The following is a 27,626-nucleotide window of genomic DNA, read 5'->3' as shown; positions in this document are numbered from 1 at the left end:
AGAATTCATAACATAAGCAGCATCAGCTTGAAGTTGTGTATCTTGAAAACGGAGAGAGTTACCACTCTTCGTTGTCAACTGACTGTAGCTTGCACCATTTTGAAAGGGTTAAGTGTGCAAGCCAAACAGGGAGCAAGATTATGAAGGAACTGCCCTTGTGCTTGTGTCTCATTTTCTTGTCACAACAGCTGAACAATGGAAATTTGGGGCTTTCTGTCTGGGAGGTTTGACCCCATGGAACAGATCACCTCCCCCACCCCCACCCCCACCCTCTCTTTCTTCCCAAAACTCTTCTCCTCTCCACCTCATGTTTACGCACACTCAGATTCAAACACTCGACTGTTGGCTGCCGTTCTTTCTCTGTCTCTGGACCTTTCAATTGGAATGAACTTCCTCTTTAACTTCGTCAGGTCTCCGCACTCAGCTCTTTCAAGTCTGGCCTTGAAACCCACCTCTTCCCAAAATAGCCTCCCTTCCCTGCCTCTTCCTTGTCTTCAGTTTCTCAGGTTTTAGAGTTATGCATGCGTGTGAATGACTGGTGCGAAAGTGCTGCACAAGATTCAGCGCTAAATAAATACCATTATTATTATTATTATTATTATTATGATGATGATGATGTTTTTCTTTTCTGCTTGTGCTGCCTGTTTTCTTTTCGTTCTTTGTTCAAGTGTTTCTATCTTCTTAATATGCCTTAGACGTGCGTGTGTGTGTGTGTGTGTGTATGTGTGTGTGAAAATCATGGATTTTTTAATTTTCTTGTTTTTTTGTTTTTGTTTTTTTTACAGAATCGATCTCAAGCACTGAGTTGGAGGGTAAGCCCTTGATTTCATCTTTGATGTAAAAAAAAACAAACCCAGGTTAACTGCTTCGGTGCCACGCATTTATTTTGGCCTGTGCTTCCTGTTCGCCAGTTGGATTTGGTTGTGGGTGGTAATAATTAACAACAAACAAAAAAAGAAAAAAGAAAAAAAAAGGAAAGAAAAGAAATCTGCTGCAACAAAGAATACATAACCCACACTTCTTTTTTGAAAGGAAAATGAACACACAATTGATTCCTGATTGAAATCAGTTTATTCAACACACTGGTTAGCAATGAGTGAACAAAAAATATGAGATTAAAGCATCTACATGATTTCTGAATATATGTTAAAGACTGTCAGTAACATACAATCCTGATTTGTTCTGATATTCTACACAAACTGTCTCTCTCATGTGCACTCTTTCACAGTTACGTGTACCAGTGAGCATGCACACACACACACACACACACACACACACACACACACACACACTTACAAATGCTTGCATGATATGTTGGTATGTGTTTGTGTATGTGTGTGTGTTTGTGTGTGGATGCGTGCATGCTTGTATGTGTGTGTGACTCGAGTCAGAGACATACATTTATTGTGTGTATATCACCATATTTGGGTGTGTTTGTGCATGCTGATAATTTTCTGACAGTTGCACCTTGTGCATGCGCACACAAATTTTATCGTTTGCTTGGAGAAAAAAAAAAAGTGTGGCTCAGAATCTTCTGTACTGGTCATTTACACTTTGTATTTTGACGAACGAAGGATTAATTACTGGGATATGCCATCTGCATTGGCAGAAGAACTGAAAGAGCTGATGGAAGAGGAAGCTGAGAGTAGAGAGGCAGAGAGGACACTAGTGAAGAGAAGAGAATTGGCATGGAGGTATCGACGAAGTTCAGGAGGTATTGTGCGTGTGGTTTGTGTGTGTGTGTGTGTGTGTGTGTGTGTGTGTGTGTGTGAGTATGTGTGTGTGTTTGTCTGTAAGTGTGTGTGTGTTTGAGTGTGTGTGTATATGTGTGTGTGTGTGTTTGTAAATGTGTGTGTGAATCAGAATCAGAATCAATTTTAATGCCAATTAAACCTGAACAAGGTTTATAAGACACACATGCAAAGTTACATGAAACCATGCACAAAAAGAAAAAAAAGAAAGATAAATGCTGAACAAGACGTTGAATCACTCTTGCACGCTATGGCGTTTTTGACAGCAGTTACTGACAAATTTCCCAAACAGTCCCACAAGTTTGTCTTCCAGTATTAGCTGACTGGGTTTAATAATATTTGGAATGTAATTTTGAATTTTTTGTATGAATTCTATTCTAATTTCTTTGTATAATTCGCAGTCATCTAAGAAATGAAATTCATCCTCTATTGTTTCACATTGTAAACATAGTCTCCTTTCTTTTGGAATGTTGAAATATCGACCTTTTTCTATTGCTAAATCATGACAGGATATTCTTAATTTGCACAATGATTGTTTTTGATTATAATTAAGATATCCTTCAAGCAAATAAGGCTCGGTTCTGTATTCACGAGTAACTTTATTATAGAATAGTAGTTTAGATTTATTTTCAGATTTGTTTCTCTTCCAGAATAAAACATATCCATATTCTAGTTTATTCATTATAACGTGGCTAAGTCTATGAATATTGAATGTTGACTGATTATTCCAAACGTGTCCTAAACCAAGATTCTGTAATATAAGTTCAACGAAATTAATCCATGTTCGCTGTTTTGTTTCCTCTGTAAGCATATCATCATACACAATTTTGATATACGAATTTTCTCGTGCCTGTGTTATGTGAAACCAATATTTTATTACTTGACAAATCACTTTTAAACTTAAGGGGTATTTACCTATTTCTCCAAGTATTGCTAAATTTGTGGCTTTTTTGTGGACACCCAGTATTTGTTTAAAAAAGTTTAGATTAACATGCTCATGAGGAAATTTGTTCATGAGACAATGGTTATATAGTTTGTCAAAGGCAAAGGTAGCATCTGCTTTTTCACAAGTGGGGAACCATATTTCTGCTCCATACGTGTGTGTGTGTGTGTGTGTGTGTGTGTTTGAGTCTCAGTGTGTGCGTGTGATTATGTGTGTGTGTGTGTGTGTTTGTCTGTAAGTGTGTGTGTGTGTGTGTGTCTCTGTGTGTGTGTGTGCGCATGTGTGTGCGCATGTGTGTGTGTGTGTGTGTGTGTGTGAGAGTGAATGCATGTCAGTCCATGTGTTTGCATGTGTGTTACCTGTTAACCTGCCTGTCACCTGCCCCTCGACTTCTGCTGATGTTGTCGGGGCAGCGGTGAGGACAGCGCCTGTGATCACTCTCCTTCATCTCTCTCTGCTCCACAGCTCTGTGGTGGGGTTCCGTCAGGTTCTTCTTCATCTTCATCATCGTTTGCGGGCTGACTAAGGCCTGACTAAGCGCGTTGGGTTACTGTACGCTGCTGGTCAGGCATCTGCTTGGCAGATGTGGTGTAGCGTATATGGATTTGTCCGAATGCAGTGACGCCTCCTTGAGCTACTGAAACTGAAACTGCAACTCCCACGTTCACTTGTATGTACTCGAGTGAGCTGTTATGTGTATGACTGTACCCCGCCTTGTAGGCAGCCATTCTCTGTTTTCCGGGATGTGCATGCTGGGTATGTTCTTGTTTCCATAACGACCAGATGCTGACATGGATTACAGGATCTTTAACATGTATATTTGATCTTCTGCTTGCGTCTGCACATGAAGGTGGTTCAGGCACAGGCAGGTCTGGACATATGTTGACCTGGGGGATTGTAAAAATCTCCACCCCTCACCCACCAGGCGCTGTTACCAAGATTTGAACCTGGGATCCTCAGATTGAAAGTCCAACGCTTTAACCACTCGGCTATTTTGCCCGTCTTTGCCAGGTTCAATCCGGTCCGTTTGTGGATATTGTCTTCCCACCTCTTCCTCTGTCTTCCTCATCTGTGGCTTCCTCTGACTGTCTCTACATTTTGCAAGTCCTGTTGAGTGGGAAACATGTCTTTACAACTCCGTTTTCCATTGCTTGATAAAATGTGAGGAGGTCATCATGAGGTCCTATTGCTGGTTGGATATTTGTATTTGTATTTCTTTTTATCACAACAAATTTCTCTGTGTGAAATTCGGGCTGCTCTACCCAGGGAGAGCGTGTCGCTACACTACAGCACCATCCATTTTTTTTGTATTTTTTCCTGCGTGCAGTTTTATTTGTTTTTCCTATCAAAGTGGGTTTTTCTACAGAATTTTGCCAGGAACAACCCTTTTGTTGCCGTGGGTTCTTTTACGTGCACTAAGTGCATGGTGCACACATGACCACGCTTTATCATTTCATCTGAATGACTAGCGTCCAGACCACCACTCAAGGTCTAGTGGAGGGGGAGAAAATATCGGCGGCTGAGATGTGATTCGAACCAGCATGCTCAGATTCTTTTGCTTCCTAGGCGGATGTGTTACCTCTAAGCCATCACTCCATATATCGCCGCAGATGTGTTCGCTTGTCCAATAATTTGGGTAGTGGGTGCCCAAGATTTTCCTGTAATAATTTCATTTCAGTTGCCAGGACCTTTGTTTGCATATCTGCTGAGCCTGAGAGTGTCCTAGTGTTGCAGGCACAGAGGGAGAGTGGAAAGGCAAGGGAGTGCAGTGGGTGGGTCTTAATAATAATAATAATGGTATTTATATAGCGCTGAATGTTGTGCAGAGACAAATCAAAGCACTTTCGCACCAGTCATTCACACGCTTGCATAACTCTAAAACTGTAGAAACTAAAGACAAGGAAGAGGCAGGCAAGGGAGGCTATTTTGGGAAGAGGTGGGTTTTAAGGCCTGACTTGAAAGAGCTGAGTGTGGAGACTTGACGAAGTGAAAGAGGAAGTTCAATCCATTTGCAAGGTCCAGAGACAGAGAAAGAACGGCGGCCAACAGTCGAGTGTTTGAATCTGGGTATGTGTAAACAGAGTGGATCCGAAGCCGATCGTAGTGAGCGAGATGGAGTGTAGAGGTGAAGGCAGCTGCAGAGATAGGAAGGGGCAGTTTTGTGAATACATCTATAACATAGAGTGCTGATCTTGTACTTTATTCGGTGTGAGACAGGGAGCCAGTGGAGATGTTGCAAAAGAGGAGTGATGTGGTCAGGTCTTTTCTTTCTGAGTACGAGTCGGGCAGCAGAGTTTTGTATTCTTGGTACACAGAATGATGTTCTTGTCATGTCCTCCTCTGACAGTTTGGAGTTTTGCTGTGGTAGCTCTTGTGTGTACAGTTGATGCCTGCAATCTCAGGTTTTGAGCCATTCCCATCTTTTAATGTTTGTGTGTGTGTATGTGTGTGTGTGTGTGTGTGTGTGTGCGTGTGTGTGTGTGTGTTTGTGTGTGTGCATGTGTGTGCATGTGTGTGTGTGATAATCATTGACTTATTGACTTTTGGAAATGTTATTTTATGTTATTTTTTCAGTACCAGCGATTTGCACTGCAGCAGAAAATATCAGTCTTGAAGAAGGTACGCCCAAACCTTGATTTTTTATCCTTGACAGAGTAAAACAAACAGACCGAAAGAAAGAATAAAACTCACTAACTTTGGTTGTTTACATAAACATATATGTATATATCTATGTCTGTATCTACCTCTCTAACTACCTACTTGTCTATTTACCTATCTGTTTATCTATCTATCTATCTATCATCTCTCTCTCTCTCTCTGTCTCCCTCTCTCACGATATCATGTCTCTAATCATTATATCTGAAATGTTTGTTTTCACCACCCCTTCATGAGGGGCCATGGCCCCTATCGAGTAAAAGATCTGTATCTGTATCCATATCTCTCACAATATCTACCTACCTATCTGTCTGTCTATCTGTCTAGCTATCTGAACACACACACACACACACACACACATACACGCACATGCACAGGCAAGGAAGGGAAAGTGTTTTATTGTGACCTAAGTCTTCAACATGTGCAGGATGCAGCTCACCCCTAACAAAAACTGAGCTATCATCATCTCTTGTGTACCGCATCATCCATCCTTTCTGTGGGAGACGTTTGTCTTCATGGTGCAGATTGCCCCCCCCGCCCCCCATCTCCCTATACCCAAATCGCACCCCCCCCCCACCCCTCGCCCCCTTCCTCCTCCCTTCAACAAACACACACACTGTCCCCCTTGGTATTCAAAAGAATGAGTTGAACTGACCACTTGTGCTCAGCATACATTTGTGACTTCTGCATCCTTTTCGAATCTCTCAAGTGTAAGTTGCAAAGGTGAATTGTTTTCAAAAGCATTCTGTCAGTCTCCATTATTTCTTTTTCTTTTTGTACTGTGTTTTGTTGCTTTTTTTTCTTTTCTTTACTTCATCCTTCTTTTGCTGCTTTGGGGAATTCATTGGATTATGATTTTTTTTTGCTGCTTTGGGGAATTATTGGATTATGACTTTTTCCGGCTATGATTAACTCACTCAGGATGAAAGGCCCCAATCAGGGCCTTATATAGTTTTGAATTTTTGGAGTGGCATCTAATTTGCATAATGACATGTAATGTAAATAAGAAGTCTCTATAGATTATGTACTCATACAATCCTGATTTATTCTGATATTCTACACAAACTGTGTCTCTCATGTGCACTCTTTCACAGTTACGTGTACCAGTGCGCATGCACACACACACACACACACACACACACTTACAAATGCTTGCATGGTATGTTGGTATGTGTTTGTGTATGTGTGTGTGTTTGTGCGTGCATGCTTGTATGTGTGTGTGACTCGAGTCAGAGACATACATTTATTGTGTGTATATCACCATATTTGGGTGTGTTTGTGCATGCTGATAATTTTCTGACAGTTGCACCTTGTGCATGCGCACACAAATTTTATCGTTTGCTTGGAGAAAAAAAAAAGTGTGGCTCAGAATCTTCCGTACTGGTCATTTACACTTTGTATTTTGACGAACGAAGGATTAATTACTGTGATATGCCATCTGCATTGGCAGAAGAACTGAAAGAGCTGATGGAAAAGAGACCTCCCTGTGGAAAGGCGATGACACCAGTGAAGACAAGAGGGTTGGCACGGAGGTCACGATCAAGGTCAAGAGGTACTGTGAGTGTGGTTTGTGTGTGTGTGTGTGAGTATGTGTGTATGTGTTTGTCTGTGTGTGTGTGTGAGTGTGTGTGTGTGTGCGTGTGTTTGAGTCACAGTGTGTGTGTGTGTGTATGTGTGTGTGTGTGTTTGTGTGTGTGTGTGTGTGTGTGTGTGTGTGTGTACTCATGTGTGTGTGTGTTAGTGTGTGTGTGTGAGGGTGAATGCATGTCGATCCATGTGTTTGCATGTGTGTTACCTGTTAACCTGCCTGTCACCTGCCCCTCGACTTCTGCTGATGTTGTCGGGGCAGCGGTGAGGACAGCACCTGTGATCACTCTCCTTCATCTCTCTCTGCTCCACAGCTCTGTGGTGGGGTTCCGTCAGGTTCTTCTTCTTCTTCATCTTCATCATCGTTTGCGGGCTGACTAAGGCTTGACTAAGCGCGTTGGGTTACTGTACGCTGCTGGTCAGGCATCTGCTTGGCAGATGTGGTGTAGAGTATATGGATTTGTCTGAACGCAGTGACGCCTCCTTGAGCTACTGAAACTGAAACTGAAACTCGTGGGCTGCAACTCCCACGTTCACTTGTATGTACTCGAGTGAGCTGTTACGTGTATGACTGTACCCCGCCTTGTAGGCAGCCATTCTCTGTTTTCCGGGATGTGCATGCTAGGTATGTTCTTGTTTCCATAACGACCAGATGCTGACATGGATTACAGGATCTTTAACATGTATATTTGATCTTCTGCTTGTGTCTGCACATGAAAGGGGTTCAGGCACAGGCAGGTCTGGACATATGTTGACCTGGGGGATTGGAAAAATCTCCACCCCTCACCCACCAGGCGCTGTTACCAAGATTCAAACCCGGGACCCTCAGATTGAAAGTCCAACGCTTTAACCACTCGGCTGTTTTGCCCGTCTTTGCCAGGTTCAATCCGGTCCGTTTGTGGATATTGTCTTCCCACCTCTTCCTCTGTCTTCCTCATCTGTGGCTTCCTCTGACTGTCTCTACATTTTGCAAGTCCTGTTGAGTGGGAAACATGTCTTTACCACTCTGTTTTCCATTGCTTGATAAAATGTGAGGAGGTCATCATGAGGTCCTATTGCTGGTTGGATATTTGTATTTGTATTTCTTTTTATCACAACAAATTTCTCTGTGTGAAATTCGGGCTGCTCTACCCAGGGAGAGCGTGTCGCTACACTACAGCACCACCCATTTTTTCTGTATTTTTTTCCTGCGTGCAGTTTTATTTGTTTTTCCTATCAAAGTGGGATTTTTCTACAGAATTTTGCCAGGAACAACCCTTTTGTTGCCATGGGTTCTTTTACGTGCACTAAGTGCATGGTACACATGTGACCACGCTTTATCATTTCATCTGAACGACTAGCGTCCAGACCACCACTCAAGGTCTAGTGGAAGGGGGAGAAAATATGGCGGCTGAGCTGTGATTCGAACCAGCATGCTCAGATTCTCTTGCTTCCTAGGCGGACGTGTTACCTCTAAGCCATCACTCCATATATCGCCACGGATGTGTTCGCTTGTCCAGTAATTTGGGTAGTGGGTGCCCAAGATTTTCCTGTAATAATTTCATTTCAGTTGCCAGGACCTTTGTTTGCATATCTGCTGAGCCTGAGAGTGTCCTAGTGTTGCAGGCACAGAGGGAGAGTGGAAAGGCAAGGGAGTGCAGTGGGTGGGTCTTAATAATAATAACAGTAATGGTATTTATATAGCGCTGAATCTTGTGCAGAGACTTCTTCTTCTTCTTCTGCGTTCGTGGGCTGCAACTCCCACGTTCACTCGTATGTACACGAGTGGGCTTTTACGTGCATGACCGTTTTTACCTCGCCATGTAGGCAGCCATACTCCGCTTTCAGGGGGTGTGCATGCTGGGTATTTACTTGTTTCCATAACCCACCGAACGCTGACATGGATTACAGGATCTTTAACGTGCGTATTTGATCTTTTGCTTGCGTGTGCACACGAAGGGGGTTCAGGCACTAGCAGGTCTGCACACATGTTGACCTGGGAGATCGGAAAAATCTCCACCCTTTACCCACCGGGCGCCGTCACCAAGATTTGAACCCGGGACCCTCATATTGAAAGTCAAACGCTTTAACCATTCGGCTATTGCGCCCGTCTTGTGCAGAGACAAATCAAAGTGCTTTCGCACCAGTCATTCACACGCATGCATAACTCTAACACTGTAGAAACTAAAGACAAGGAAGAGGCAGGCAAGGGAGGCTATTTTGGGAAGAGGTGAGTTTTAAGGCCTGACTTGAAAGAGCTGAGTGTGGAGACTTGACGAAGCGAAAGAGGAAGTTCATTCCAATTGGGAGGTCCAGAGACAGAGAAAGAACGGCGGCCAACAGTCGAGTGTTTGAATCTGGGTATGTGTAAACAGAGTGGATCCGAAGCCGATCATAGTGAGCGAGATGGAGTGTAGAGGTGAAGGCAGCTGCAGAGATAGGAAGGGGCAGTTTTGTGAATACATCTATAACATAGAGTGCTGATCTTGTACTTTATTCGGTGTGAGACAGGGAGCCAGTGGAGATGTTGCAAAAGAGGAGTGATGTGGTCAGGTCTTTTCTTTCTGAGTACGAGGCGGGCAGCAGAGTTTTGTATTCTTGGTACACAGAATGATGTTCTTGTCATGTCGTCCTCTGACAGTTTGGAGTTTTGCTGTGGTAGCTCTTGTGTGTACAGTTGATGCCTGCAATCTCAGGTTTTGAGCCATTCCCATCTTTTAATGTTTGTGTGTGTGTGTGTGTGTATGTGTGTGTGGTGTGTGTGTGTGTGTGTGTGTGCGTGTGTGCGTGCGTGTGTGTGTGTGTGTGTGTGTGTGATAATCATTGACTTTTGGAAATGTTATTTTATGTTATTTTTTCAGATCGAGCGATTTGCACTGCAGCAGAAAATATCAGTCTTGAAGAAGGTACGCCCAAACCTTGATTTTTATCCTTGACAGAGTAAAACAAACAGACCGAAAGAAAGAATAAAACTCACTAACTTTGGTTGTTTACATAAACATATATGTATATATCTATGTCTGTATCTACCTCTCTAACTACCTACTTGTCTATTTACCTATCTGTTTATCTATCTATCTATCTATCTATCATCTCTCTCTCTCTCTCTGTCTCCCTCTCTCACGATATCATGTCTCTAATCATTATATCTGAAATATTTCTTTTCACCACCCCTTCATGAGGGGCCATGGCCTCTATTGAGTAAACTATCTGTATCTATCCATATCTCTCACAATATCTACCTACCTATCTGTCTGTCTATCTGTCTAGCTATCTGAACACACACACACACACACACACACACGCACATTCACGCACGCACGCACGCACGCACATGCACAGGCAAGGAAGGGAAAGTGTTTTATTGTGACCTAAGTCTTCAACATGTGCGGGATGCAGCTCACCCCTAACAAAAACTGAGCTATCATCATCTCTTGTGTACCGCATCATCCATCCTCTCTGTGGGAGACGTTTGTCTTCATGGTGCAGATTGCCCCCCCCCCCCCCTCCTTATACCCAAATCGCACCCCCCCCACTCCCCGGCCCCCTCCCTCCTCCCTTCAACAAACACACACACTGTCCCCCTTATTCATTCATCTCTGTCTGTTTTTCTTTTCTGCTTGCGCTCTCTGTCTTCTTTTCTGTCTTTGTTCAGCCATCCCTATCTTCTGATATACATTGGATGTGTGTGTGTGTGTGTGTGTTTCAGTTTCAGTTTCAGTTTCAGTAGCTCAAGGAGGCGTCACTGCGTTCGGACAAATCCATATACGCTACACCACAAGCCAAGCAGATGCCTGACCAGCAGCGTATCCCAACGCGCTTAGTCGGGCCTTGAGATTTTGTGTGTGTAAAAAGTATAAATGACTTCATTTTCTGATTGATTGGTTGATTGATTGACTTTTTTCTTTTTACAGAATCAGAGTCTAGCTGCGAAGAGATGGGCTTTGACCTTTTCGATGATTGTGGAGGTGAGCCATGTCTTGATTTCATCACTGATTTCAGAAATAGGTTTAGTGGGGTTAAAACAATTAACCCCAAACAGAATAAAACAAAACAAAAACAGAACCCACTTACATTAAATGAAAAACCTCTATATATCTCCAGTCCTTTCTGTCTCTGTATCTTTACGCACACAGATGTGCACACACACACACCTATACACATGTGGAGACACGTGCACACATACAGACGCACATGCTTACACACACATATATCATCATGCAAGTAAGAGTGTGTGTGTTTTTGTTTGTGTGTGTGTGTGTGTGTGTGTGTGTGAGAGAGAGAGAGAGCGAGTCAGTCAAAAATATACATTAAGTGCATGTCGGTAATCATCTACTAGTTTACACCTTCTGCATAAGTAATTTAATGCAGCAATCTAAAATGATTGAAAAAGGGAACAGACCCTTTAATCGACAAGTGTGCTATTTGCTCAGAGGAAAAGGTGCCGCTGAAAATCTTTCAAGCTGAATGTTCACAATTTGTACCTTGACACGATGATTTTGTTACACTTTTGCACTTGTTGGCAGATGCTGCAGGAGTTGATATGAAAGCTGACACAAGACAATCAGTGCTGATACCAGAACCTCTTGCACTGATGTCAGGTGTCCCGACATTTGAGAACCAAGCTGGCTTTCAAGAAGAAATGATGACCACCACGAAACCTGTAGTGTTTGCAGCTCGTTCAAGCTCAGTTACAGGTAGGGAGTTTTTGGCCCCCGGCCGTCTCATTGAGGGTTGTGTGGGTTTGAATAGGAAGACTGGGACCACACGGTCGAGGGTCATGCATCTTTGTGAGTGATGCCCAAATTCACTGACAAACACTGCACCCTTGATGTGTTACGAGAGGAAAGGTCGAGTTCCGTCATGTGGAGTGATGGCCTAGAGGTAACACGTCGGCCTAGGAAGCGAGAGAATCTGAGCACGCTGGTTCGAATCACGGCTCAGCCGCCGATATTTTCTCCCCCTCCAATAGACCTTGAGTGGTGGTCTGGATGCTAGTCATTCGGATGAGACGATAAACCGAGGTCCCGTGTGCAGCATGCACTTAGCGCACATAAAAGAACCCACGGCAACAAAAGGGTTGTTCCTGGCAAAATTCTGTAGAAAAATCCACTTCGATAGGAAAAACAAATAAAACTGCACGCAGGAAAAAATACAAAAAATTGGGTAGGGCTGTAGTGTAGCAACGGGCTCTCCCTGGGGAGAGCAGCCTGAATTTCACACAGAGAAATCTGTTGTGATAAAAAGAAATACAAATACAAAACAAATACAAATAGTCCCCAAACCGAAACCAACCTCCATAGCGGCAGTGTCATCCTCATCATCTTTATCATTTATCATCGGATAAAGAAGAAGAAAACAAACAAAAAAGCCCCAAATTCTGTGACCTTTCATGCCCTGCCCTCATGATGGCCTGTTAAAATTTCTCCCACCATTTCCACGCTAGTGCTGTGTCTTTGAGAAAGTATTCTGTATCGGCGTGTGGTTAGAGGGAAGTACGTTCTTGAGGTCTCCACTCTGGAGGAGATGCTCCCCCATTCATCTGCTCCATGAGTTATCAATTATTGTAGTCAGTTAGGGGCTTAATAGGTGGTGTCTTGCTCATGTTGAGCCACAACAGACACCACCGAACACACCAAAGTGACGCAAGGGCAGTGCTGGGTCTCCTCTGGTTTAGTCAGAGATGCCAACTGTTACGATTTTGCCGTATTTTGTTAACGCTCGATTGCAGTTTGTTCTGACGTCATGCCAACGGAGTTCATTTTCAGCTGCATAGCATGGTCACATGCTTTCCTGTCGTAACATTACCCAAATGCTAAAGACTTATCGATCATGAGGCCAGGGCAGTCACGACTAACTTTGGTCTCACGTTATGATGTGTGATCACTGTGTGTGTTTACATTGGAACAGCACTGAGTGGGCCAATCAGCTTAATCGTTTGCCTGAACAAGAGAGAATGTGGCTAAATCAAGTGTTTGTATGCCTTGTAGACAAAATGTACATTTAATTACACATACTTAACTGTGACCCACAAGTGCAAACTCCGGCAGGGGTCTGACATTGCTGTCCTGTGCAAACTACTGTCTGCCTATGTGGAGAAAATGAAAGTAGCTACAGCTGATAACCTCCCGGAAGTAGGTAACCTCCCCTTTGCCCCCCTGTCTAGAGCCCTCTTTTTCCGGCAGCCATTATGACTCCTGTTCCTGTGCTCTTCATTCGGCTAAATTTTTTTTTTTCATATTTTCTGTCTGTCTGTCGATTCTCTGGCGTTCTTGATTTTTGTCAAATTATGTCTTCAACCAGGTCACATGATTATATGGTTTGTGGCTCGGGGTCAGAGTATTCCTACCAAATTTAAAATGTTCCTACCAAATTTCCTGATTGTTCCTACAAACACTTGACAGGGGATGGCATCTCTGTTTAGCGTGGTCTCCAGGCTGGCACTGGGAGTGTGGTAGGTAAACATGGGTGTGGCTGTGTGGCTCTGAGGAGTGCTTAGAGATTGCGTGTCTTTGTGTCTGTCTGCTTTTTGTTGTCCTCTTTTGTTGTCTTTCTTTGTGTGTGTGGTGTGTGAATCTTTCTTAACTGTTGTCGTTTTAGGGTTGTGTCTGTGTATGTGTGTGAATTTGTATTTTTTGATAATTACTCTTATGTTTTTTATTCATATTTTTATGTATGTTTATAAGAGTGTGGTATATTTATAGACTTGTTGGTACGTTTATAGGCACACATGTACATACACAAGCATACTTATATTAGAAATGTACATGTTTGCTCACAGCCTTATGTTTGTACTTTTCAGACATGAATATAAACAAAACTCCAAATGAAAAAGAGAGAAAAAAAAGAAGACAGCTGTAACATTTGTGATTGCGATCGTGCCTTAATTTTAGCCCGATCGCCCAATCGAGTCGCATAATTATGCGACCTGGTTGAAGACATAATTAGACAAACAACAAGGGCGCCAAAGAATCGATAGATAGAAAATACGAAAAAACTTAGCCGTATGCAGTGCACAGGAACAGGTGTCGAGATGGCTGCCGGAAAAAGATGGCGCTAGCTAGCAGGACAAAGGGGAGGTTACCTACTTCCGGGAGGTTATCGGCCGTAGTTGCTTTCATTTTCTCCGCATAGGCGGATAGTAGTTTGCACAGGACAGGAATGTCAGACCCCTGCTGGAGTCTGCACTAGTTGGGTCACGGTAAGTATATTATTTAAACGTAATTTTAGATAGAAAATTTCCTTTCACAACCACAGCAACAATAGGGAGAGAGGGCAGGATGAGTGGTGTTTTCTTCTTTTTCGTTCGTGGGTTGCAACTCCCATGTTCACTCGTTTATACACGAGTGAGCTTTTATGTGTATTACCGTTTTTACCCGCCACGTAGGCAGCCATACTCCGTTTTCGGGGGTGTGCATGCTGGGTATGTTTTTGTTTCTATATCCCACCGAACGCTGACATGGATTACAGGATTTAATGTGCGTATTTGATCTTCTGCTTGCAAATACACACAAAGGGGGTTCAGGCATTAGCAGGTCTGCACATAATGCTGATGTGGGAAATTGGAAAAATCTCCACCCTTTACCCCACCAGGCACTGTTACTGAGATTTGAACCCGGGACCCTCAGATTGAAAGTCCAACGCTTTAATCTCTTGGCTATTGCGCCTGTCGAGTGGTGTTTTGAATGGGAGAGCAGGATGAGTGGTGTTTTGAATGGGTGAAAGTGTAGAGAAGTGATGACTCCTCTTACCGTTTGAGAAATGAGTCAGAAATACAGGTACATGGAATTCTTCTTTTTCTTCTTCTGCATTGATTGGCTGCAATGGTTATTTTCACTTGTATGCACTGGTGGGTTTTTCTTTGTTTGACCGTGTTGTTTTTTTCTCTCTGCCAAGTGGGCAGCGGTACTGTGATTTTGTTTGTCGGCATACTGGATAGGTTCTTGTCTTCATAATTCACAGAACGTTGGCATGGATTATACGATCTTTATCAGTGTATGTATTTGACATAATGCATGCGTATATACACTTGAAAGGGGTTCAGGCACTTGCATGTGCACGGCTGTCGGCCTGGGAGATCGGATAAATCTCCACCAGGTGCCGCGACCAGGACTCGAACTCAAACATGGGACTGAAATGGTTTTGTGCCTGTCAGAACATTCAGCAAGCATGCCATGTGTTGAGTGATGCGTTTGAGTGATGTTCAGTTTTCTTTTTTTTCTTTTTTTTATTTCTCAAGGCCTGACTAAGCGCGTTGGGTTACGCTGCTGGTCAGGCATCTGCTTGGCAGATGTGGTGTAGCGTATATGGATTTGTCCGAACGCAGTGACGCCTCCTTGAGCTACTGAAACTGAAACTGAAACTCAGTTTTCGTTTTCAGTCTCAATGGGTTTAGATTTAATCTCCACCACCAGTGAGAAACCTCTTGTCAGATGATGACTGTCACAGTATACATTTATTCATTCATTTTTATTTGAGAAGAAATACACACACACACACACACACACACACACACACACACACACACACACACACACACACACACACACACACACACTCACACACACACACACAAACCAACAAAAAAACCAACAAAAAAACAACAACAAACAACAACAAAAACGAAACAAAACACACAAAAAAACCACCATCACACAATCCCCCCCACTGTGGAGCGTATTAGGCACAGCTGGACACTGCTGACATTGTGTTCATGCATTCCCCACAAAGAGTTTGCCTTTGAAAATAAAGCGTTTTCAAACAGAGAGATGTATTCAGTCGAAAAACGTTCACACAAACATTGTTCCATCTGATGTTTTTTCAGGAAGGAGCCTCGCTTCAAGCTCTGCTCCACTCTCTAAGAAAGTCCACGGAATGGGGCAAGCTCTGCAATATGCCTCACCACCTCCTCCACCACCACCGCCAGCACAAGCCCCAGCCCCCCTACCCCCTCGTTCACCACCAGCAGCCGGCCTAGCCCTTCGTCCACTGTCCTCTGGACCACAGTACCTCATGGACTCTCTTGAGGCTGACTTACTTTGCGCTGACGCGGAAGACTTTTATGAAGATGCATGTAGTGAAATACCGATCCCATCAGGCCCCCCGCCTCAGCGAAGCATCACAGCATCCTCCGGATCCCGGACCCGCCGTCTGTTATTTGATAATCGTGTTCACACTGTATTTGGTGCTGGAGGACCACCACCACCACCACCACCACCACCACCAGAAGGACAAGCCCCACCCCCTGTTCCTCCACCACCAACCTATGAATCAGCACCCCTTCCTCCTGTTCTTACTTCTGCCTCTCTTTCAATCGCTGCCAGTGGATCACCACTACCCCCACCCCCTCCACCACCGATGCACGATATGGCGCCTCCCTTCCCTCCTCCTCCTCTTCCCCCTCCCCGTCCTTCACTGCTTGCTGCTGCGGGACCACCACCACCACCCCCACCCCCACCCCCTCAGCCACCGACCTACTGCGGATCGATGCTTCTCCCCCATCCTCCTCATCCGCCATGCGACGGATTTTCTTCGTATGCCCTGGGACCACCCCCACCCCCACCTCCACCCCCACCCGGAGGACCTCCTCCTCCTCCTCCCATTGCCGCCCAAGGGCCGAGTGTACAGAGTCCCCCTGTCCTCGCCTTTCAAAGCTGTGCGGCTGTGTCCAGTGGACGACAACTCCAAGAATCCATTCCCATGTCCCTGCCCGGTGCCCAAAAGATCTGCAAGAAGTCTCTTGGTACTGCACTCCATCCTGAAAAGGCTTTCCATAGATTGGGGAGGCTTCGATGTTCCGCTCAAGCCCCCGAAGTTGAGAAGACGGACAGGGAAGGGTCGGCAAGAGCGAACCTTCTGAAAGAGATCCATGCCAGTCAGACATTGCGTCCCCACTCCATGAGCATCCCGATGTCTTCTGATACTGCATCCGGTGGTAAGGGTTTTCATGGCCCTGTAATGTACCAGCTGCGCAAGGCAGTCGCTCAGCCTGAAGAAGAGGTTACATACTCGTGTATTTCACGGGCCGGAAGAAAGAGGCAAGAAAGAAGACCACGGCAGACAAACGTGGTGGATTCAGAGAAAGGGGAGATAAGGACTGAGGGGGGAGCAGTGGTCAGCCGCCGGATTTTGGAGCTCGGGGTCTGGAAGCGGCGAGTGAGGGAGGAGCTGGAGCATCTGCTGCTGCTGCTGGCGGTGAGGATCAGTTGTCCGCTGCACTGCGTTGTTTTCAATGTTGTTGTTGTTGTTGTTGTTGTTGGTAGTGGTGGTGATGGTGGCGGTGGTGTTGGTGTTGGTGTTGTTGGTGGTGGTGATGGTGCTGGTGTTGTTATTGTTGTTGTTGGTGGTAGTGGTGGTGATGGTGGAGGTGGTGGTGGTGTTGTTGGTGGTGGCGGTGGTGATGGTGTTGGTGTTGTTATTGTTGGTGTTGTTGTTGTTGGTAGTGGTGGTGATGGTGGTGGTGGTGGTGGTGATGGTGGAGATGGTGGTGGTGTTGTTGGTGGTGGCGGTGGTGATGGTGTTGGTGTTATTGTTGTTGTTGGTGGTGGTGATGGTGGCGGTGGCGGTGGTGGTGGTGGTGGTGGTGGTGTTGTTGTTGTTGGTGGTGATGGTGTTGGTGTTGTTATTGTTGGTGTTGTTGTTGTTGTTGTTGGTAGTGGTGGTGATGGTGGCGGTGGTGGTGTTGTTGGTGGTGGTGATGGTGTTGTTGTTGTTGTTGGTGGTGGTGGTGATGGTGGAGGTGGTGGTGGTGTTGTTGGTGGTGGCGGTGGTGATGGTGTTGGTGTTGTTATTGTTGTTGTTGGTGGTGGTGATGGTGGCGGTGGCGGTGGTGGTGGTGGTGGTGGTGTTGTTGTTGGTGGTGATGGTGTTGGTGTTGTTATTGTTGGTGTTGTTGTTGTTGTTGTTGGTAGTGGTGGTGATGGTGGCGGTGGTGGTGTTGTTGGTGGTGGTGATGGTGTTGGTGTTGTTGTTGTTGTTGGTGGTGGTGGTGATGGTGGCGGTGGTGGTGGTGTTGGTGATGGTGCTGGTGTTGTTATTGTTGTTGTTGGTGGTAGTGGTGGTGGTGGTGATGGTGGCGGTGGTGTTGTTGGTGGTGGTGATGGTGTTGGTGTTGTTATTGTTGGTGGTGTTGTTGTTGTTGTTGTTGTTGGTGGTGGTGGTGGTGGTGGTGGTGGTGATGGTGGAGGTGGTGATGGTGTTGGTGTTGTTATTGTTGTTGTTGGTGGTGGTGATGGTGGCGGTGGCGGTGGTGGTGGTGGTGTTGTTGGTGGTGGTGATGGTGTTGGTGTTGTTATTGTTGGTGTTGTTGTTGTTGTTGGTAGTGGTGGTGATGGTGGCGGTGGTGTTGTTGTTGGTGGTGGTGATGGTGTTGTTGTTGTTGGTGGTGGTGGTGGTGATGGTGTTGTTGGTGGTGGTGATGTCGTTGGTGTTGTTATTGTTGGTGTTGTTGTTGGTGGTGGTGGTGGTGATGGTGGAGGTGGTGGTGGTGTTGTTGGTGGTGGCGGTGGTGATGGTGTTGGTGTTGTTATTGTTGGTGTTGTTGTTGTTGGTAGTGGTGGTGATGGTGGTGGTGGTGGTGGTGATGGTGGAGATGGTGGTGGTGTTGTTATTGTTGGTGTTGTTGTTGTTGGTAGTGGTGGTGATGGTGGCGGTGGTGTTGTTGTTGGTGGTGGTGATGGTGTTGGTGTTGTTGTTGTTGGTGGTGGTGGTGGTGATGGTGGAGGTGGTGGTGGTGTTGTTGGTGGTGGCGGTGGTGATGGTGTTGGTGTTGTTATTGTTGGTGTTGTTGTTGTTGTTGTTGGTAGTGGTGGTGATGGTGGCGGTGGTGTTGTTGTTGGTGGTGGTGATGGTGTTGGTGTTGTTGTTGGTGGTGGTGGTGATGGTGGCGGTGGTGGTGGTGTTGGTGTTGTTGGTGGTGGTGATGGTGTTGTTGTTGTTGTTGTTGTTGTTGTTGTTGTTGTTGTTGTTGTTGGTGGTGGTGGTGGTGGTGGTGTTGTTGGTGGTGGTGATGGTGTTGGTGTTGTTATTGTTGTTGTTGTTGTTGTTGTTGTTTTCCGTAAAAAAAGTATATTGAATATTGTTTCTGTCTTAAGTACTGAAAAACGTCTTCCGAGTTTTTGAAAAGAGGCCAAACACTGTAAGTTTAAGGATGATATTTTAACTCACTCAGTTCGGCCAGTCCTCTCTTCTCCTCTACACAGACCCCTCGGATGTCCAGTGGGTGTCTGAATGACCCAACCTTTAGCTTCCGTCGTCAGAATTGTGGTATTCTTTGTCAACATTCACGTCTTCAGTATAAGAGCCTTCCGCTTGCAATATTTTGATAATGGTAATTGTGGTGAAACGCTGTTGACGTTGTCTCTTTCGCCGTTCGTATGGAAAGAGTTCAGGTTATTTATTGATACATTGTATTACTGATGCACACATATTGCATGATTTACTCATAAACACTATGCTTTCACCTGTACCATATTTTCTAATCAAAGAAATAGAAACAAAAGTTAAGCTGTGTGAATACGGTAAAGCCTTTAGTAAGACAAGCCATCACTGGACAATGAGCAAGTGTAGACACCCTTGGAAAACTGAGTGACTGCCTAAATAGCAGTTTGAACAAGTCATAGGAGACCCACTAAGTCGAAAAAGGAGTTGCTGTATGTGTACTTGCAAGGTATGTGTTTGTCCAATAATTGACTGAAACAGTAAGAAAAGCACACACACCCACACACAAAAAAAATCCCCACATAGATTTTTGAGGCATGCACAAAATCTAGAGTTAATCGATTGAAAAAAAAAAGATAAAAAAAGAAACAAACAAAATTTTTAAATTTTTATACATGAATGGGAGTTCACAGTTTCAGTTTCATCGTGTGAGAGCAAGTGGACAAATTCACACACACACACACACATACATACATATATATATATATATATATATATATATATATATATATATATATATCTTGCTGTACCACATCTGCATATATATATCTGAAGGAAAAAAAAAAAAGCAGCAAATGCCTGACCACATAAATTCAGTGTGGTGATCTGAGGTTTTGAGGGCCTATCCCGGACTCACAACTTGTGTGAAGGATGATTGATTGGTGTGTGTGTGTGTGTGTGTGTGTGTGTGTGTCTATGTGTGTGTGTGTGTGTGTGTGCACGTGCGAGAGATTGTGTTTATGTTCATTGATTTTTTATGTATTTTCAGTAAGAGTGATACTAGAATAGTGTGTGTGTGTGTGTGTGTGTGTGTGTGTATTTGTGTGCCTCTGTGTGTGTGCGTGTGTGTGTGTGTGTGTGTGCCTGTGTGTGCGTGTACTTGTGCTTCTTACTGTCTGATTTGGCATTGTCTGGTAAACCAGGAGACGGATCACACCGATCTGGATGCCTCGCTGGAGTCCCGCCTGCACGTGGACGTGGAAAAGTGCAGGAAGCTGCTGCTTGCAAGTGGCCTGAAATCCCTGGGTGAGCAGAAGACAGTCTGGCATTGTTCTTGTTCTTGTTGCTTACAGTCCAGCCGACTGCACAGGGCCATATCAAGGCTGTCAAACCATGCAAATGCTCAACCGCGTCAGCACAAAACTTTCACAGGCACAAAAAAAACACTAAGATAAACCCGTAAAACGCACAGATATGGACATATACGGGTAGTCAGGTAGAGATACAAATACAGGTAGTCAGGTAGAGATAGAAAGAAAGAAAGGCAGAAAGGAAAGAAAGATATAAGAATAGACGGGTGCAATAGCTGAATGGTTAAAGCGCTGGACTTTCAATCTGAGGGTCCTGGGTTCGAATCTCGGTGCACCTGGTGGGTAAAGGGTGGAGATTTTTCCGATCTCCCAGGTCAACATATGTGCAGACCTGCTAGTGCCTGAACCCCCTTCGTGTGTATATGCAAGCAGAAGATCAAATACGCACGTTAAAGATCCTGTAATCCATGTCAGCGTTCGGTGGGTTATGGAAACAAGAATATACCCAGCATGCACACCCCCGAAAACGGAGTATGGCTGCCTACATGGCGGGGTAAATAAATAAAAACGGTCATACACGTAAAATGTTACATGTTTGTCTGAGTGTGCATGCGTGTGCGTCTGAAATCTGATTGAACGACACAGGAAACGAATGATGAGCGCCCAGTGGCAGCCGTCAGTCGGCTCTACCCAGGTAGGCAGCCTGTGGTGCAAATGTCCCCTTGTATGTAAAGCGCTTAGAGCTTGGTCTCTGACCGAGGATAGGCGCTATATAAGTATCCACATCAATCAATCAATCAATCAATAGATGTGTGTGTGTGTGTGTGTGTGTGTGTGTGTGTGTTTGCATGTCTGTGTGTGTTTGTGTGCGTGTGTGTATGTGTGTTTGTGTGTGTGTATGTGTGTTTGTGTTTGTGTGTGTGTGTGTGTGTGTGTGTGTGTGTGTGTGTGTGTGTGTGTTTGTGTGTGCATGTGTGTGTCTATGTGTGTGAATTTCCTTCCTTACAATGTGTCAGAGTTGATTGCATTTCCTTCCTTACAGTGCATCACTGTTGATTGAATTTCCTTCCTTACAATGCATCACTGTTGATTGAATTTCCTTCCTTACAATGCATCACAGTTGATTGAATTTCCTTCCTTACAGTGCATCACAGTTGATTGAATTTCCTTCCTTACAATGCATCACAGTTGATTGAAGTTTCTTCCTTATAGTGCATCACAGTTGATTGAATTTTCTTCCTTACAGTGCATCACTGTTGATTGAATTTCCTTCCTTACAATGCGTCACAGTTGATTGAATTTCCTTCCTTACAATGCGTCACAGTTGATTGAATTTCCTTCCTTACAGTGCATCACTGTTGATTGAATTTCCTTCCTTACAGTGCATCACAGTTGATTGAATTTCCTTCCTTACAGTGCATCACAGTTGATTGAATTTCCTTCCTTACAGTGCATCACAGTTGATTGAATTTCCTTCCTTACAGTGCATCACAGTTGATTGAATTTTCTTCCTTACAGTGCATCACTGTTGATTGAATTTCCTTCCTTACAATGCGTCACAGTTGATTGAATTTCCTTCCTTACAGTGCATCACAGTTGATTGAATTTTCTTCCTTACAATGCGTCACAGTTGATTGAATTTCCTTCCTTACAATGCGTCACTGTTGATTGAATTTCCTTCCTTACAGTGCATCACTGTTGATTGAATTTCCTTCCTTACAATGTATCACTGTTGAATTTCCCTCCTGGCAGCACATCACAGCTGATTGAATCCCCTACCTGGCAACACATCACAGTTGATTGAATCCCCACCTGGCAACACATCACAGTTGATTGAATCCCTACCTGGCAACACATCACAGTTGATTGAATCCCTACCTGGCAACACATCACAGTTGACCGACCTCCCTTCTTTGCAACACATCAGTTGATTGAATCCTTACCTGGCAACACGTCACAGTTGATTGAATCCCCTACCTGGCAACACATCACAGTTGATTGAATCCCCACCTGGCAACACATCACAGTTGATTGAATCCCCTACCTGGCAACACATCACAGTTAATTGAATCCCTACCTGGCAACACATCACAGTTAATTGAATCCCTACCTGGCAACACGTCACAGCTGAATGAATCCCCACCTGGCAACACATCACAGTTGACTGAATTCCCTTCCTAGCATCACATCACTCCCTTTGTGGCAACACATCACAGTTGATGGAGTTGCCTCCCTTGCAACATATCACAGTTGATTGAATTCCCTCCCTTGCAACATATCAATGTTGGGGTATAAAAAAGGGTTTGACTGCCTGGGTTCTTTCAAAACAGGATACAAAAAACAAGAGGAAAAAATTATGAACCCACTTGGGAGAAAAGAAGTTGAGTACTTTGACTCGTAGTGTCTTCAAAGCAACTGAAGACAACATCAGTCACAAGTGCAGTTTAAAGTTTTTAAAAGTTGACTGAATTCCCTCCCTTGCAACACATCATCAGTGTATTTAATTTCCCTCTCTCCCTCCCTCGTCAAACACAGGTCTGGCAGCATCGGACGAGCTGATGCAGCTGGTGGCGACACTGCTGGTGGTTCTCACCGTCCTGTTGTTGGGCAATGGCAAAGACGATGACAATGACGACAGTGCAGCAGACGACAAAAGATGCGGCGAAGAGGCTGTCCACCAAGTGAAAACTCTGCTGTCCGGCAGAGACCTGGAGCGTGATGTTACCGTTTTGGGAACGACCCTGGCGCCCGACCTCCGAGCTGTCAGATGGTGCCGAGCCGCCAACAACCGGCGCCCCCTGGCCTGCTCCTCCCTGGAACTGGCTCCGGACTGGGCCACGTTTTGTGGGAAAGTCCTTGGGGTGATTTAAACAGGGGGTGGCGGGTGATGGGTTGTTGATGTGTGGTGGAGCTATGAGATGAAGTGGTAGGTTGTGAACAGTATCCAGATTTGTCTCCCTGTAACTGGTTCCAGACTGGGTGACGTTTTGTGGGAAAGTACTTGGGGTGATTTACAGGGTGTGGGGAGATTGGGGGTCAGGGGTTGTTGATTGGTGGTGGAGCTGTGAGATGAAGCAGCAGGCTGTCAAAAGTGTTCAGCTAACAAACCCATTGAGGTGGGTTTATTAGAAGCTTAGACATTTTTTTTTTTTTTTTTTTTTTTTGTAGTATATGTATCAGTCTGATGGGCACAATAGCCAAGTGGTTAAAGCATTGGGCTTTCAATCTGAGGGTCCCGGGTTTGAATCACGGTGACGGCGCCTGGTGGGTAAAGGATGGAGATTTTTCTGATTTCCCAGGTCAACATATGTGCAGACCTGCTAGTGCCTGAACCCCCTTTGTGTGTATACGCAAGCAGAAGATCAAATATGCATGTTAAAGATCATGTTATCCATGTCAGCGTTCGATGGGTTATGGAAACAAGAATATACCTGGCATGCACACCCCCAAAAACAGAGTATGGCTGCCAACATGGTGGGGTAAAAACGGTCATACATGTGTTATAGTGTGTCAGGCGCCTATGGTGGAAGCATGGGATTTTCTCAGACACACTGTGCACTGATGGACCCCTCCTTCCTACCTCCCTACTCTTCTCCCCCACCCCCCTTTCATGGCATCTATCCCCACCAACACCCCTCCCCATACCCTCTCTCCCTTTCCCCCCTTCCCTTGGCCAAGTACAGAGGGAGCAAGTTATCAAGAAATACTAAGTAAAGATGGTATCTCCTCTGACCATTCTCTTCCTATACACCCCCTGCCCTTTTCCCTTCCACTCCCATCACCCTCAACCCCGTCCCCCCCTCACCCCCCCCCAACCCCCCTCCTTACCCCCCATGTCGATCTCTGGCAGGGTGGCATCTGCCTCAATGGTCACCACATGGTGTGGTGTGTTTATCATGAGCTGTTTAGAACAGAATCAGGGCTGGGCGATCTTTCCTCCTCCTTCCCTTCCTCTTTTCATCACCCCCCCCCCTCCCCTCCCCTTCTCCTTGACAATGCTGGGTTCTGTGAGAAAAGTGCTGATGTGCAAGTCTAGGTCCCAGATTGGTCTGTTAACTTCAGCCAATTGGAAACGTTCTGGGTTAGAAGATAGTTTGCATACAGCGCCAGCTTGTGAAGAGGATAAAATGAATAGGCAAGTGGGGTTTCTTTCTTTTCCATCCCTGAAGCAGGCCAGGAGAGCCAGACGGTCAAGACAGTACCATGGGGGCTGTGAGTGTCAAACTAGCATCTATTTTTCGGACTTAGTTGAATGCTTGATTTATGGTATACTTGGATTCTGTGACTAATACACTGGCTCAGTGGGATTGTGTTCTGCTCCATGAATATAAAGTGAACCCTGAAACATTGGGGGCTGTGAGTAATGCTTGTACTGGTAATTTGGTTTGTTGACAATTTACTTTATGGTTTTTGGAAACAGTTTGGAGTTTGTAGAATTTTTTTGATTAATGAAATGATAGAAGTTGGAGTTATTGTTAGATTGGTCTGCCATTTTGATATGGACCGAGTAATTTGAGATCCTACTTCAGGACAAAAGTCCATTTGCCTGACATTTGTCAGTGGTTTAAGGAGCAGAGATTATTATTTTATATGTGTATATCTGGCTTTTTATGGATCAGTGCTTCACAGATAATGTTTTGGTAGCATGGATTATAATGAGCACTCATTGCTGTCTTGCTGGCTGTATGCTGTTTGCACCTTTGTCCTGCTTGGCAGTTTTACTTGCGTGTTTTCATGAGCCTAATCCCCCAAAAGAAATACTAACCTTGTGTTAAAAATGTTGAGATTGTTTATGGGTTGTCCATGTTGAGATTGTTGATGGGTTGTCCATGAATATCATGGATTGGTTGATCAGCTTAAATTTCGTATGTTCACTTCATATACATGTTGTCATCAGTCAGGTATGACCCGTGCACACTGAAGATAGTTGAGAGTTTCTTGCTGTTGTATGTTAAACAGTTTCTTGTGTTTGTATGCATTCTGGGATGTATTTTACGAGTGTTGCTTCTTTGTATACATTCTGTGGTGTATGTTATGATTGTTACTGCTTTGTATAGATTCTGTGGTGTATTTTATGATTGTTACTGCTTTGTATAGATTCTGTGGTGTATTTTATGATTGTTACTGCTTTGTATAGATTCTGTGATGCATTTTATGATTGTTACTGCTTGTATACATTCTGTGGTGTATTTTATGATTGTTACTGCTTTGTATAGATTCTGTGGTGTATTTTATGATTATTACTGCTTTGTATATATTCTGTGATACATTTTACGATTGTTGCTGCTTTATGCTTACTGCTTTGTATGTATTCTGTATTTTTTATGATTGTTACTGCTTTGTATGGTTTCTGTAATATATTTTATATTTGAAACTGATAAGCAGAATCACACACACACACACAGAGCATAAACAAGAAACTGTGACTTTCATTTTTGTTCTTGCATGGTTTTGGAGCGTCAGTGAGTTATCTTGGACTTCCTTGAGAAACTGAAATTGGAACTCATCTTGTGTGTGTCTTCTCTGTGTCCGCTTTGGTCTGCCCACTTTTCTTTTCCCTTGAAGGTTCCACTCTGGTGCTCGTCTGGTGGTGCTGTTTGTGCAGGGGGTGGCCAATCCACCTCCCATTTCTTTTTCATGATTTACTTGCTGATAGGAATCTGGTGGTGGGTTTTTTGGTTGTCCCCCCCCCCCCCCCCCCCCCCCAACCTATAGGTTGGTGTTTAAGGTTGTTTCTGGCCATCTTATACTCAGAGTGTTTCTTAGAGATCTGTTGATGGTGAAGGTCTGGAGTTTGGTCAGTGTTCAGCTGCTAGTCTGCAAGTCTTTGATCCTTACAGGGCGCCAACACTTGCGTTGAAGATTATTATCTTTTCGTGGTTTGAGGGGAAAGCAGAGGGTGTTGTATTATGTCTTGCCTTACTGGCGCAGTTTTTTGACGCAGTTATCGTGGTTACTGCTTTTCATTGTGAATTGAGAGAGAGAGAGAAAAGAAATGTTGCTGATTTTTGCCTTTCTTACTGTGCGGGCGTGCTTCCATCTTGAGAGTCATGTTCATAAATATCAAGCTGTCTGTTGTGTTATTCCTTCTGTCTCTCATATTCAAGAACTTTGGTGATGAGGTTGATTTTATTCCCTTTGTTGTACCCCTGTGATTGCAGATGTCCATTTGTTGGTATGTATCTTTTGTATGAAATTAAAGTTTAATTTCTGTGTTCTGAGTGTATAAATTCAAATTTGCAGAGCCACATTTTTATGCTTACAATTTGTGGTGTTTTCTAACCAGGAGTATTTGAATTTGACTTTTCAGTATAAAGTGTGCCATTTTAGATGTTCATATTTTTACTGTTGCCTTCAGAGAGATGAGAGAAAACCAAAAAAAAAACCATGTTGTAAAAGATTGTGACATTTGTTGCATTGTATACATTTTGAATCAAGTTGTAAGCTTCTGATTTTATACTCGGACCTTTTGAAACGAGTACAAGTTACATTTCTAGGATGTACATTGATTATTAGTCAAATAGATAATGATGTCAGGATTTTTTCCCCCGATTATTAGTCAAATAGATAATGATGTCAGGATTTTTTTTTCTGATTATTAGTCAAATAGATAATGATGTCAAGATTTTTTCCCCCGATTATTAGTCAAATAGATAATAATGTCAAGATTTTTTTCCTGATTATTAGTCAAATAGATAATGATGTCAAGATTTTTTTTTCCTGATTATTAGTCAAATAGATAATTATGTCAAGATTTCCCCCCCCCCTGATTATTAGTCAAATAGATAGTGATGTCAAGATTTTTTTCCCTGATTATTAGTCAAATAGATAATGATGTCAAGATTTTTTTCTGATTATTAGTCAGATAGATAGTGATGTCAAGATTTTTTCCCCTGATTATTAGTCAAATAGATAATGATGTCAAGATTTTTTTTCTGATTAAGTCAAATAGATAATGATGTCAAGATTTTTTCCTGATTATTAGTCAAATAGATAATGATGTCAAGATTTTTCCCCCCTGATTATTAGTCAAATAGATAGTGATGTCAAGATTTTTCTTCTGATTATTAGTCAAATAGATAATGATGTCAAGATTTTTCTTCTGATTATTAGTCAAATAGATAATGATGTCAAGATTTTTCTTCTGATTAAGTCAAATAGATAATGATGTCAAGATTTTTTCCTGATTATTAGTCAAATAGATAATGATGTCAAGATTTTTTCCTCCCAGCCCCCGGTGGT

At 43.9% G+C, this 27,626-nt stretch overlaps 1 protein-coding gene across 6 annotated transcripts in view; it reads left to right on the top strand.

Annotated features, from left to right (window-relative positions):
* The window catches only part of LOC143282718 (protein mono-ADP-ribosyltransferase PARP4-like), a 91,127-nt gene extending 63,730 nt beyond the window's left edge, over positions 1–27,397 (top strand). For 4 of the 6 annotated variants that reach the window (XM_076588437.1, XM_076588436.1, XM_076588435.1 and 1 more), the window contains 10 exons: positions 786–812; positions 1,610–1,714; positions 5,269–5,313; positions 6,800–6,901; positions 9,777–9,821; positions 10,830–10,883; positions 11,442–11,612; positions 15,740–17,109; positions 20,277–20,379; positions 22,920–27,397. In XM_076588437.1, the coding sequence (XP_076444552.1) occupies positions 786–812; positions 1,610–1,714; positions 5,269–5,313; positions 6,800–6,901; positions 9,777–9,821; positions 10,830–10,883; positions 11,442–11,612; positions 15,740–17,109; positions 20,277–20,379; positions 22,920–23,254 (2,357 nt within the window). In that variant the 3' untranslated portion in view covers positions 23,255–27,397. Of the gene's footprint in view, positions 1–785; positions 813–1,609; positions 1,715–5,268; positions 5,314–6,799; positions 6,902–9,776; positions 9,822–10,829; positions 10,884–11,441; positions 11,613–15,739; positions 17,110–20,276; positions 20,380–22,919 lie in introns of those variants that run through there. The other 2 variants (XR_013055297.1, XR_013055296.1) reach the window with 1 other exon arrangement.
* Positions 27,398–27,626: the final 229 nt, after the last annotated feature.

The sequence above is a fragment of the Babylonia areolata genome, chromosome 6, assembly GCF_041734735.1.
Source record: "Babylonia areolata isolate BAREFJ2019XMU chromosome 6, ASM4173473v1, whole genome shotgun sequence".
NCBI classification, from domain to species: Eukaryota; Metazoa; Mollusca; class Gastropoda; order Neogastropoda; family Buccinidae; genus Babylonia; species Babylonia areolata.
The sequence above is the reverse complement of the archived record's forward strand: the minus strand, read 5'-3'. Positions and strand labels throughout refer to the sequence as shown.